Source organism: Polistes canadensis, unplaced genomic scaffold, assembly GCF_001313835.1.
Source record: "Polistes canadensis isolate GaletaPanama2010 unplaced genomic scaffold, ASM131383v1 scaffold_107, whole genome shotgun sequence".
In the NCBI taxonomy this organism is placed as follows: domain Eukaryota; kingdom Metazoa; phylum Arthropoda; class Insecta; order Hymenoptera; family Vespidae; genus Polistes; species Polistes canadensis.
In genome coordinates, this window is record NW_014569654.1 from 279,479 (window position 1) to 293,026 (window position 13,548).

Genomic DNA, 13,548 nt, shown 5'->3' on the forward strand with positions numbered 1-13,548 from the left:
AACGCTTCTTGAGTCATATGTAAATGTATTTGTCTAGATAAAGAAAGAAAAAGAGAGAGAGAAAGAGAGAGAGAAGAAAGATGGATAAAAAGATGATCGATCGAATGAGATTTGCCAAGACGAAATTTTTGGAAAGACAGGAGAGGGATTGTAGGGTGACGCAGGTCGCAGGTTGCACGTGTATCTGCACGTATCAACTAATGAATGAATGAATTAATTATCATGCCAAACTAACGAGAACTATCAAGACTCGAAGTTTAAGCTCGACGAAAACTACGAAGCATCAATTACGCAATAAGATAAGAACGCAGCCAAAAGAACGTCACAACGCAAAAATGATTTATGTATATATCTATATATATATATATATATATATATAATATATATGTATATATGTATATATAATATATATATGTAGTTCAAAATATAGTAACATAATGAGAGAGAGAGAGAGAGAGAGAGAGAGAAAAAGAGAAAGAGAGAGAGAGAGAAAGAGGTAATCGTAAAACCTCTATGAAAAATGAAAAAGTTCCTTGCTAATATAATACAAAACAAATAATATTAGATTCAAACTAACGTTCCAAAAAATGTCTCTAATAATTAATTAAGAGGAGAGAATACGATGTGGCCATTTCGCATCTACCAAATAATCTCCCAACACTTACCCCACTCGGGATGATAGCAGGTATGGGTTTATCCGGTGGGTGAAACACATAACCTTTATAAGAAGGTTACATTTACGTCCTTTCTTTCGTGAAAGTTTCGAGGAACATTTAATGAAGGAATTAAATAAATATGCATCTTTAGATGCATATATTTATATACTTATGTATATTATATACGTGTATAAAAGTATACGTATTAATACATATGTATAAGGAGACAAATTTACAAGGATGTTACTTGTTTTATTTTTATAAACGAGGGATCATTTGTAATAAAATAAGGATAAAGGTCCTTCCTTTTTTTTTTATGAATACTGTTACTCTTTTTTTAATGTACTCTCGAAAATACAGGATGATAGAAATATTGTACTGTCTGGATGCTTTGCGTTGTCTATCACGCACACACAAAGAACATATGAAAGCACGCATGAAAGCTTATCAGGCGCGATAAGACAGACAGATAGGCAGAAAAAGTGAGAGAAAATAGAATAGGAATAAAACTAGGTAGGAAAAATATTTCGCGGACACGGTTAATGTTAATAGCAACGTAATTGGAAATTTTGGGACTCAATACACAAACAATAATCATCCTATAAACTATAATCGTTGGTTTCGAATATTCGAAGAGACAAAGAAAGGATTTTCATGGAATTTCGTGGATAAAATTGTAATATCGCGCGAGTAGAAATACAGAAATAGATAATAATCGTCGTTAATGTTCGACAAAAGAGAACGCGTAATTTCATCAGGAAATTTCATCAGTTTGGTAGGGTAATAGTAAGAAAAAGATAAAGAGATAGAGGTAACGATAATTAATATAAGTATTATTTTACGCAAGTATCATCGACGTCTTAATCGTGACCTCGAAGACTCACCTTGACCCGTAGTAGGTCAATGGGGTTCATGATGGTCCCCTGAAAGAACTCCACGGTGGTGAAGTGTCGCTTGAACAGTCCCTCCAGCTCGAGATCTGGTGGCTTCCTAAATGGTTGCACGAGTCCGAGACAAAATGATAGATATTTCTTTTAGAAATGTACGTTCACCTTGGATTTTCAGCGATACATCCTTTTTCTCTCACAGCGAGTATGAGAATATATCGTCAAACCACTCGACGTGCACCTAGCTCGCCGAAGTATCTCCGACTTGTGTATATGCTTTTTTTTTTTACTTTGGTTTATTATTTTTATATTTATATATATTATATATAAATATATATATAATAAATAAATAGATACATAATAAATATAATCTACATACACACACACACATATAGCGATATGGAAACGTATATGTGTATGTGTTTAAATCAATGAAATAAATAATATAATAATAGTATTTTATAATTAAAGCGATATTAAAGTAAATACAAATTAACATCCACGCTCGATCACTGTCGCGATTTAAGATTGATAAAATAATTAAATTTTTATTAAAATAATAATTAAAAATCATTTTTGTTAATTAGATTATTTAATATCAGGTCAAGGATATTCTATATATATCTATATATATATATATAATTTTGATTATCGACGATAGATCGAGATGTATGCTAAATAGATCTAAGTAAGTCTCTACTGCACGCTGATTCGGCTCAATAGCTCAATACAGCATACCATGCAGTCGCAGGCGATTGCATTCTACATAATATATTGCGTGCGTGCGTATATGATGTGTGTACGCTCGCGCGCGTTTAGTGTATAGTCGATAATATTAAATCATTTCAAATAAACAAACGAAATAATTCTCAATAATTAATAATAAAAAGAAAAATATATTGATTACAGTAATTTAAAAAAAAGAAATAATAATAATAATAATAATAACAGTTATGATGAAAGATTAGTAACGATAACGATAATAATGATAATGACAATGATAGAAAGAGAAAGAGAGAAAGAGATAGAGATAGGCAAACGAAGATGATATATTTTCTATCGATGTTTCCGTGGATCACGATAAACGTGAATATATTTTTAAACGACGCGTATTTTTCTCATTATCCAGCCGAGTTTAAAATAACCTAAAGAGCTGCAAGGAAAGAATAAGAAGAAGAAGAATAAGAAGAAGAAAAAACTCGCGTGAAGGGCTTTCGTTTCGAGATATAATACGTATCGCTAGATTGATGGAAGTTCATTTGTTGGTTGTTGTATATATTTTTTTTTTTTGTTTTATTTGGTCGTGTGGTAATTGTTCTAGGGTTCAGGATACCTTGACGCGTTCCAGATCCACGGCATTCATCATCGTGCCCTGAAAAAACTCCACAGTGGTGTAATGCCTCTTGAGGAGACCCTCCAATTCGAGATCTGGTTCTTTCCTGAAAAAACAGATCACTCCTTACGACAACGGCGATCAGACTTCTTTACCCATTTTCAGAAACACTGTTCTGAGTGAATTAGCAACGTAAAAGTCGTTTGTTTGTTTGTTTGTTCGTTCGTTTGTTCGTTCAGTCGTTCGTTTGATCGATCGATCAATCGAATTCATTTAGACAACAACTCACGCGGGAAAATTTGAAAGGACGTATCTTGTGTTTCCTTTATATATTCCATGTATATTTTCTCTTTAATTTTCTTTTATATTATTATCTGTCATTTTCTTCTTCGTTCATATTTCTCCAGTTGGATTTCATCGTTGCGAAATTAAACGAGTTATGTGATCCTTCCGTCTGATCGCCCTTTCATCGTGTCATAGAAAAATAGTGTCTATCGAATGGATGGGAAAGAAAAAGATAGAGAGGGATAGAGAGAGGGATACAGAGAGAAAGAGAGAGAAAAAGAGTGAGAGAGAGAGAGAAAGAGGGATAGATAGAAAGAGAGAGAGAGATAGAGATAGAGAGAGAGAGAGAATATTTTGAAACGTATGGCGACGTATACTCACCACCATGTCGCCATATCGCATATGGTTATGACGTAATGGAACGATTATATAAAATATGATCGTATTCCAACAAGGAAATATATAATATATATATATATATATAATGAGATAACATTGAAGGGGGTGAAATGTGTAAGACTGCTTTGTGATTGTGATATGACAGTAGTAGACTTACTTAAAACATATTTTGTGTTAATGACGCCATCTTTATGCATACTTGTAGCTTATATTTTATAATATTGAAGAAAACAAAAAAGTAAATATAAAGAATAAAGGACTTCCACTGATTCTCGTGCGATAGAAGAGGGGTAGGAACGATAGTAAAGTAAATGATGAAAATAATAAGAAAAAGAAAAAAAATAATTATATATATATATATATGAGGAAAAAAAAATACTATATATATAATATATAGATCGATAAATGGATAAAAGAAAAGAAGATTTATGATTAAAAAATAAAAGACGATGATCGAATAGGGTGGTATCAACTCGGTCCTTACTCTTTCCTCTATATCTTTTCATTTCTTTTCTTTCTTTCTCCTTTTTATTGTTACCGATGTTCATACCTATGCAAGAAGACAACTTCTACATCGACGTCCTCGCGATCCTCGTGTAAGAAGTCCTTGAGAAAGTGCGAGACCGATTCGTAGGTGATATGACCACACACGACAATATGTCTGTCAACACAAAAAATATATTAGAGGTCTGTCGCAAGGGATGACAGGGTAAGCGGATTTATTCAAGGATCAAAGTCTTTTCAAGCAACTACTGTGTGCACGCTCTAAAACAATGTACATATATATGTATACATACATTATACACATCATACATACGTCGTTTTTAATATATTTACATACATACATAATATATATATATTATGTTTGCATACATGTATGCGTGTGTATGTATACGTATACATATAAAAATAGAGATCAATCAACTAGCACGTTCGCGCGACAATTCTTTCGCTCTCTTCTTCCGTCCTCTCTCCGTTACCTTTAACATCTTCATCTTATTCTTTTTATGCTGTCTACTCGGAACGTGTCTTACTCCGAGAAAGATCAAGATAAAGAGATAGATATAGACAGAGAGAGGAAGAGAACGTTAGATAGAGAGAGAAAGAGAGAGAGAGAGAGAAAAGATAATAGTTGAAAGAGAGTGAGAGAGAAAGAAAAGTAAGTACAGAAGAGAGAGAGAGAGAGATAGAGAGAGAGAGAGAGAGAGAAAGAGAGAGATAAAGAGATAATGTGAGAGGGAGAGACAAATAAATATAGATAAAGAGAGAGATAGAGACTCATGCAAATTTATTATTACGTGGACAAAATTAAACGTTGTGCACGAGACGACAGGAAGAGAGAAGAGAAAAAAAAAGTGAAGTCGGTTACTTTTGTTTCTTTTTCCATTTTTTTTTTTCCGTTCGTTTTGTCGTTTACTTATTTTTTTTTCGTTTATTTTGTTTTATTATTATTTTGTTTTGTTTTAAATAAATATTATTCTTTCCTTTTTTTCACAATCATTTTTATTTCTCGTATTTTTTTATAAAATATTGTTTCAAGCAAAATATCAGTTTCTAGACGTTACACACTCTGTGTCTATCATAGGCTATTTTAATTTTCTTTTCTTTTTTTTTTTATAGAACCCGTATACCATTTTAGCCTGCCGCCATGTTGAGTAGAACGCGTTTTCGTAGCGCGTAATTTCGTTTCTTAAGTTGATAAAAAAGAAACGGGGGGAAAAAAATATTTTCTGTATGTAAATTTATATGTAGATTTATACGTAGAATAATGAAGAATTACAAAAAAAAAAGAAAGAGGTATAAATCCACCGAAGATCACCGATACGTCACTTTTTTCTTTCTATATTACTTATCGTTCATTCCGAACGGCCATTTTGGACGATGATGAGATCGGTGAAGAAAGGAAAAATAATTAGCGCGAGAGATTTGTAGCTTCTTAATGTTAAAAGAAAAAGAAAAAATAAGTATACACATACGCATACATATAAGAAAATAAAAAAATTAAATAAAAAAAAAATATCTAGTGCTATCATCATCGACAAAATATAAAAAATTAATCGTTGATGCGCGTATGAGACGGTTCGTATCTACGCGTATTCTTCTTTCTATGCTTACTTTCTCTTTGCCAATATGGAGGAGAATATTTGCAGCAGCATCATCAGCAACAGCAGAAAGATTGTTGGTAAAATATTCTTATCGGGTTTTTTTTTCTTGCTTGTTATATTTTGTTTTACATACGCACACATACATGTACATGTATGTATTTATGCGTATACATATATGCATGTAAGGATAAACATAACGTATACCCATATACACACACACACCCACAAAATTACAAACAATGCTCTAAACTTACCGATAATTTGCGATAGGGACTCGGCTTATGTCTTTTTAGCCGACTAACGTGATTGGGCAACTAAACACACACCTATATGGTAAGATATCTGTGCTAGGTATATATATATATATATATATATATATATATATGTATGTTCAATATACATTACAATAGGAGAGAAAAAGTAGCAAGAAATTCGGACAAAGGACTTACTGTACAATAATAATAATAATAAATAATACAGGCTTATACTTTTATATATATATATATATGAATATATTAATAAAATTGTTTTCTTGCAGTAAAATAACAAGTGAGTAGTAGCGGCAATAATAGCAATAATAATAACAATAGTAATAATATTAGTACAGGTAGTGATGCTGGTGGTTGTGATAATGGTGGTATTAATATGTATATAATATATATATATATATAAATTCTCAAGCACAAGATTCGGCCGCTATTCGGATAATTAATAATAATAATAATAATAATTACTTAAATTAATCTCTTGCGTGCCACGTGTGTGCATATTATCATTAAAGATGCTGACGTGTATCTTTTTTCTTTCCTTTCCTTTTTACACTCTCGATGGATTCAATATTACGAAAAAGATATACAAAGTATAAAGAGAAAGAAAGAGAGAGAGAAAGAGAAAGAAAGAAAAAAAGAAGAAAAGGAGGTTTAGTGCTGCTTATTAATATTAGTGCAATTAAAGGGGCTCGTTACGTTTTATATACAAAATTTACACATCCTTGTCATGAATTAATTACGATATCTAAAAAAGAAAAAAAAAAATTAAAGTTTCAAAAAAAGATCCCATGATCGTAAGAGACAATATTTATTTAGCATGCTTAATTAGTGGTTAACAAATTACTCTACCGTTCGAATATAATTATAATTACCTAAGAATTAACGAAACGACTCATTATGAATTTAATTATTTGATTTATATAACAATCGAATAATCGAATATTTCGATGAACGAGAGTTAATGAGAAAGTGAGATGATGATCTATGTACAATTACATATATATACAGATATATATAAAATAATATATACGTAAGTAAATATAATATAAATCAATCCTATTGAATTCATAGTGAGTCTGGGCGGTGATCGATATAAGCCCTACTGCCATTATTAAATCTATTCTACAATAGGAGGCCGACGTTTCGCTGTGTGTAAGTATTAGTTTGTGTATTTAGACGTCAGTGCTTTTTCTTACAGATTTTACATTTACAACAAATACATACTATACTTACTTATGTAAGTATATATAAATCATATATTGTGAGAACAAAGTTTATATTTCTCTCTCTCTCTTTTTCTCCGTTTATTCATTACACATTAAATGATAAAAAGTTCATTAACATTATTTAGAAAATTGAGAAAAAGAAAAAGAAATAGAGAGAGAGAGAGGGAAAGAGTGAGAGAGAAAAAGAGAGAGAGATAGAATAAAAATAAAAATTCTATGTATAAGTATGTTAAGACGTGTGTATGCGTGTTTAATAATATATGTGACATATTACACTAGTTCGTGCGAGAGAAAGAAAGAAAGAGAGAGAGAGAGAGAGAGAGAGAGAGAAAGAGAGAGAGAGAGAGAAAGAGAGAGAATAAATTATAGCTATTACTCTTTCTCTCTCTCACGTGCTCTAATGTCACGCTTTTCTGAAATTCGGTTTGTTAGTTTTTCCTTCTTCTCGCCCTGCATTGCGATAATAATTTAAATAATAATAATAATAATAATAATAATAATAATAATAATAATAAGAATATTCGCGAGAACGATACCGACAATTTCGTACTAATGGTGGAAGTGTATTGGTGAAGTAGTGGTCAATGTGATATTTTGTAGTGGTAGTGGTGGTGGTGGTGATGGTAGTGGTGGTAGTTAGGGATAAAAAAGTATGTCACCGATGCGCAAAAATAATTTCTTTATCCATCGAAATTAATTGACAGTGTGAAGTAATTAATTGTGTTCGCGAGTTGTATTTTTGTAAGTAATATTTTTTTATTTACAATATCTTTTTCTTTTTCTTTCCCTTTTAAAATTTATAGGTTCGTCGTACCGAAAAAAAAGGGAGAAAAAATATATATATATATATATTATCGAAAAACAACGTTCTTTTTCGATGAGAACAAATCAAAAACGAAATCGACGTTCGATATAGGATTGATAAAAAATATCATTGACGAAGGAAAAAGATTTTGCAGAAACAACGACGAGAATTATGACAACGACGACGATAAAAGTAAAGTGACGATGTTGACGTTGACGACTTAAGGCGTCTCTTTCTCTCTATTTTTTATTTTTTTTTTTTTAACTTATTTTTCCTTCTTCCTTTTTTCTATTTTCTAACTAACCGAGGAAGAAAGAAAGAAAGAGAGAGAGAAAGAAAGAGAGAGAGAGAAAGACTCGTCAAATATGTATGATTTTAGTTGACTTTTCTACCTTTTATCTATACTTTTGTAATATACAACGCACAATAGGTGTTACGAAAAAGATTAAAAATAAAAAGAAATCATAAAAAAAAGACATACATATGTAATATATTTCCGTTGACGCGTATTCCGTTGTTCTCCGTTTTCTCTATTTTATTTCACTCTTTTAACGATAAATCACAGCCACATTTTTTTTTTACGAGTTCACCACGAAACGAAAAATGTGTACGCGTTGTGTTAAAGGAAAAGAAAGAAAGAAAAAAAAAAAGAAAAAGAAAAAGAAAAAGATTAAAAAAAAAAAGAAAAAATTAAGAATCAGCGAAAATTCTTCTTCCCATTTTGGCTAGCGTATATATATATAATATATACAATATATATAATATATATAATATATAATATATTTACAATGTATAATGTATTTGGTAAGCTCGCGTTGTTCTTGATGAATTAATTTAGCAAACGGCCTCTGACTGATAAATTCGTCACTTACGCTATATTTATATATACATAATATGTTGTCTATGTACGTATAATATAAATATATGTAAACAACAATGACAACAACAAGAGCAACAACAAGAATACAGAGATAATATTATTATGATGGTGTATGAACGTACAAACGCACACAGCCACGCACTCTCACACACACAGATATTATCGAATCTATAATAACAAATTGTTCGGGTTTTTTCATCTCTTCCTTCGCACGTTTTAATTGACGGTGGTTAATAAAAACGTTGTTCGGAACGGGGTGGGTGATGGTGACGTAGCGGGTTTTGTGATAGAGGGTAAAGGAAAGAGAAAATTAGAAAGAGAGGGAGAGAGAGAAAGAAAGAAAGAGAGAGAGAGAGAGAGAAAGATAGAGAAAGAGAGAAAGATAAAGAGAGACAAAGATAACAAAAGGAAGAAATCATCGGTATTAGTAATCGTTAAAACTAAATGCTTCCTAATAACACCAAATAATCTTGACACACCGAATGAATTAATATAATAAATACAAGAAAAACATTATATCTCTCTCTCGTGTATGCATATACATATTTAATAAGATATGCGCACGTATACAAACGGGAACGAGCGTACGGTGTTGGTTGTTAACAAAGAGCCATTGTTAACTTTTATCCAAAATCACGAAGAAATAATATGTTACAGTTTTTGTACTTTAGTTACTGTAATTTTTATAAAAGAGAAAAAAAAGTTAAAAGAAATAAAAAGTAAATAGAAATCGCGACAAACGTCATTTTCTTTTCAAAATATTTATATATATTTTTTTGTATTGTTATTGTTATTATTATTCGGTTCTTTTTAGAGTTTTTGTTCGAACACGTTCTCGTTAAATTCGCGTTTCTCTTTCAGGGATGATGTAAGATTGAGAGAGACAAAGAAAGAAAGAGAGAGAGAGAGAGAGAGAGAGGAAAAAAGAGGTAGGTAGAAATAAAATTAAAAAAAAATTAGAAAAATAAAATTTTGTCGAGAACGTACCGTTAAGGGTTACTACCGTACGCAGCGTACACGTATAGCTTGTAAACGTGCGTACGCGACCTCAATCTCAATTTTAAAATACAACGGAGGGTTCGGGTAAAGGGATGTTAGACATATACATGCGGCATTTGGTTCGATACACTCGGGAAAAAATACAGCCCCAGCTCCGGCTGCGATGACACAACACAACTAAAGCTTACCGTATCGTTTGTACGCTTCTAATGTCCTAATACAAGGGTGAAAAAAAGGGAAAGAAATAAAAGGAACAAACGAGATTTTTTCTTTAGAAAAAAAAAAAAAAACAACAAAAAAACAAAATCAGAGCCACCAGCATTTTCTCTTCATTTCTCTTTCTTTTTTCATTTTTTTTTCTTCGAATTATAAATGCAGTCTATTTCGTTGTTATCGTATGAGAGTAAGGTTTTTTTACTTATATTTTTTTGTTATTGTGATAATTGCATTAAAAAAAGAAAAGATAGATGGTCAATTGTTTTAGCAAAAACTACAATTTTTATATTGTTTTTTTTTTCTTTTTTTTTTAATAAAGGAAAAGATAATTCTTTTTTTTTCACAAATATAAATCGATAAAAAGAAAGAAAAAGATAGAGATAATGAGAGAAATATTTATAAGAGATAACAAATCCGGAGAAAGCTGTATTTGTTCCAAGTGCGATTAGTGTGCACAAACAAGCTAACATCGTTTTACTAGATGTGATTAGGTATGTGTGTGTATATATATATATATATATGTATCTGCACTGGCAATCAGACTGACACTGGTAGTTATACAAGTTGATAAATGGATAGAAAGGAAATGTAGGAGTGTTCATTAGAGTTCACAAACGACGATGTCCATTGATTAGCATAGGAACCCTTTTATGAATTCTGCAAAGAGAGAGATACTCGTCTCCTGCAGATATAATATGTAGGATAAAGTAAGTGGAACTCTGTGATTTAGTGTGATATGCTAACGTTATAGTTTCTAAGCGCACATATAGTGATAAAGTAAAGATAAAATAATAATAATAATAATAATAATAATAAGAAGAAGAAGTAGTAGAAGAAGAAGAAGTAGAAGAAGAAGAAGAAGAAATGGATTGAGTGATGGAATTTTTCTTGGTAGTTTGATAAGAGGATCGTTTCTGGTTAAATAAAGGATAATGATTGTTTGTTTTCTGTTCTGTGTTTATGTTTCTTTTTAATTTTTTTCTCGTATAAAGAAATACGTAATCTTTTTTTTTTGTTCTTTCGAAAATGTCGCTGTGGAGAGAAACGTGTGGTTGTATCTGTTTTTTTTTTTTTATATATGTATGTAATAATACACTGCGTACATCGTTTTCATGATAAAGTAAAATAAACGAGCGAACAGGTGGGTTAGTAAATAAGTAGTCAAGGAAGAAACCGAGTACACGACAGACGGTTAGATCGATGAGTAAGTGAAGGCTGTCATGAAAGATTTAGTCAGACTCGGTAAGTGGATGGTGCCGGTAATACGAGGAGGAAATCAGAATATTCAATCTAAACGATGATGATGACGATGACGATGTTAAAGCAAAATGACATTTGTAAGGAATTAACATTACGAATCAAAAACTTTTATAAACAAATAGATCATTAGAAAAAAAAAATATTTTAGTAAGGAAATGAGGTATGAAGAGTTTGAAAACGCGTGTACGTACGTGTAGATGTATGTATGTATGTATAAATTGTATAAAATGTAATTGTTATAAAGATGGAATGAAATCCATCGGAAAATAGAGAAGCAGACATTGTTCCTTTAGTTATTGTTTAAAAGTATTATACATACTGTCTCGTGTTTGAGGAAAGGTTGGATCAGGTTATGGTGGCTCGTGAAAAGAGTGGATATTTAAGTGGTTCAACTCGGGAAAGCTAATTGGCTGGTAGTGTCTCTCACCTGCGACCTCGCTCGTTCTTCAAAGTGCCGCCATACTTGTTTCGCGTCCCGATCAGGTCAATTATCTCGGGGATACAACTGGCGAATATGGCCTACATCGCGTGATAGAACAGAATACAACACTCGCATCAATACACTTGTGTAACAGGGTTGACTGTAATTTTTTGTGTGTGTTCGTGTTTGTCTTTATTCTCTTTTATATATTTTCTTTTCCTTTTTTTTCCGCTTCTCGTTTTTTTTTTACTTTTCTTTTTTCGTCTATTTTTGCTTTGGTCGTCTGTTTTTTTTTTTTTTTCTATACGTTCCTTTTTATTATTTTTTTTTTGTCTGTACTTTTTATTTCCTTTCTCATACGAATTCGCCCACTCGCTTCCCTTTGATTTTATTTTTCCCCCATTCGCGTAACTTATTTTTTATCATTGGCCGTTTATTCATTTATTTTTCTACTTTTTCCTTCTTGCGAAATAGTAACGACGATAAAGAAGATACCCCCAATGAAAAAAAAAAAAAGTAAAAAAAAGAACAAAAATATATAGAGAGATAGAAAAAAAAAAATCGAGAGCGAGAAAAAAAAGAGAGAAAAAAAGAGGAAATATACCGAGTGGCATTTCCGTCGAGTCGCGTGCAAAGGTACGCGTTATATATATATTTTTTTTTTATTATTATTATTTTCTTTTTTATTACATATAAATATATAAACTATATTTCATATTTGTTTTATTATTATTCCTGTGCATCTAAACGTTTTTCAATCGTACGTTCTACATTAAACATATTATTTATTCTCCGTATGATTTTTTACTTGTAACTTATATTATTCTTTGGTTTCTTTTTTTTTTTTTTTTTTTCTCTTAATAAACATAATTATTCATTTCCCGTCGTCCTGTCCTTCTCTTCGACTTTTTTTTTTTGTTTTCTCTCAAGTGTCGAGGGCGAGGAGAGTCATACATTTACATATAAAAAACAGAAGAAAGTTTTGGCTCAGCTACTGGGCAACGCGGCTACTCATAGAGACACGATTATTAGTGCTGTACCCCTATCAGCGCCACTGCCCGAACAATTATAGTAAAATGCGTGGAAAATGATAAACACGTTCCAAGTAAAAGGGCAGGGTATATATATGTATATAGATATATATATATATATATATTAAAAAAAAAAGTAATGGCTATATATATACCTACACCTAGGTCCTACACACCTACACCTAAAGCCTAACGAAAACTACAAGTAGATATATGTGCCGACACGTATAATCTATTTCAAAATACCATTGCAATTGTAGATATATAATAATATCCACACGGTATTTGATTTCTTTGAGACATCATAATAATATATATATGTTACCGTCAAAGCCAGAAATCAGGCATTACTAGTAATTCCTTGGCATTACTATGAAAGTTAAGAGACTTCAGACGAAGTCGGAAATAAGACTTTTTGAAGAGTTTTTCCTAGGCATCGAACATAATACTTTGATATCTTATAGAATATCAAATTACTATTTAAACAACATTGAAAAGAATACATTCTCGGGCACAGACACAACACAGCCATACGCAACAACTCCTCCCCACAACAACCCATACAGGTAAAAAACATTTTCAAAGAAATATCAGAGATTGCAATACTATAAAATGTACAACTTTGCTATTTCTTTGAAAAGTTTTGGTAAATATTTTTTATACTAAAAGTGAATAGATTTTAATGAAACTTATATTAAATTAAAGTACACTCTTTTGTCTACGCGTAGAACACCATATCAAGTTATAAATGCAGGATGTAAAGTTCAGAAAATGGC

The 13,548-nt window shown here is 31.3% G+C and overlaps 1 protein-coding gene across 50 annotated transcripts in view; it reads right to left on the minus strand.

The window, feature by feature from the left end:
* The window catches only part of LOC106787588 (calcium-activated potassium channel slowpoke), an 81,153-nt gene that overhangs the window by 36,931 nt on the left and 30,674 nt on the right, over window positions 1-13,548 (minus strand). For 28 of the 50 annotated variants that reach the window (XM_014750082.1, XM_014750069.1, XM_014750066.1 and 25 more), the window contains exons 6-8: window positions 11,748-11,839; window positions 4,111-4,221; window positions 1,541-1,646 (exon numbers count right to left, since the gene is read on the minus strand). In XM_014750082.1, coding sequence (XP_014605568.1) covers window positions 1,541-1,646; window positions 4,111-4,221; window positions 11,748-11,839 — 309 coding nt within the window. Of the gene's footprint in view, window positions 1-1,540; window positions 1,647-2,876; window positions 2,983-4,110; window positions 4,222-11,747; window positions 11,840-13,548 lie in introns of all 50 variants that reach the window. The other 22 variants (XM_014750094.1, XM_014750043.1, XM_014750090.1 and 19 more) reach the window with 3 other exon arrangements.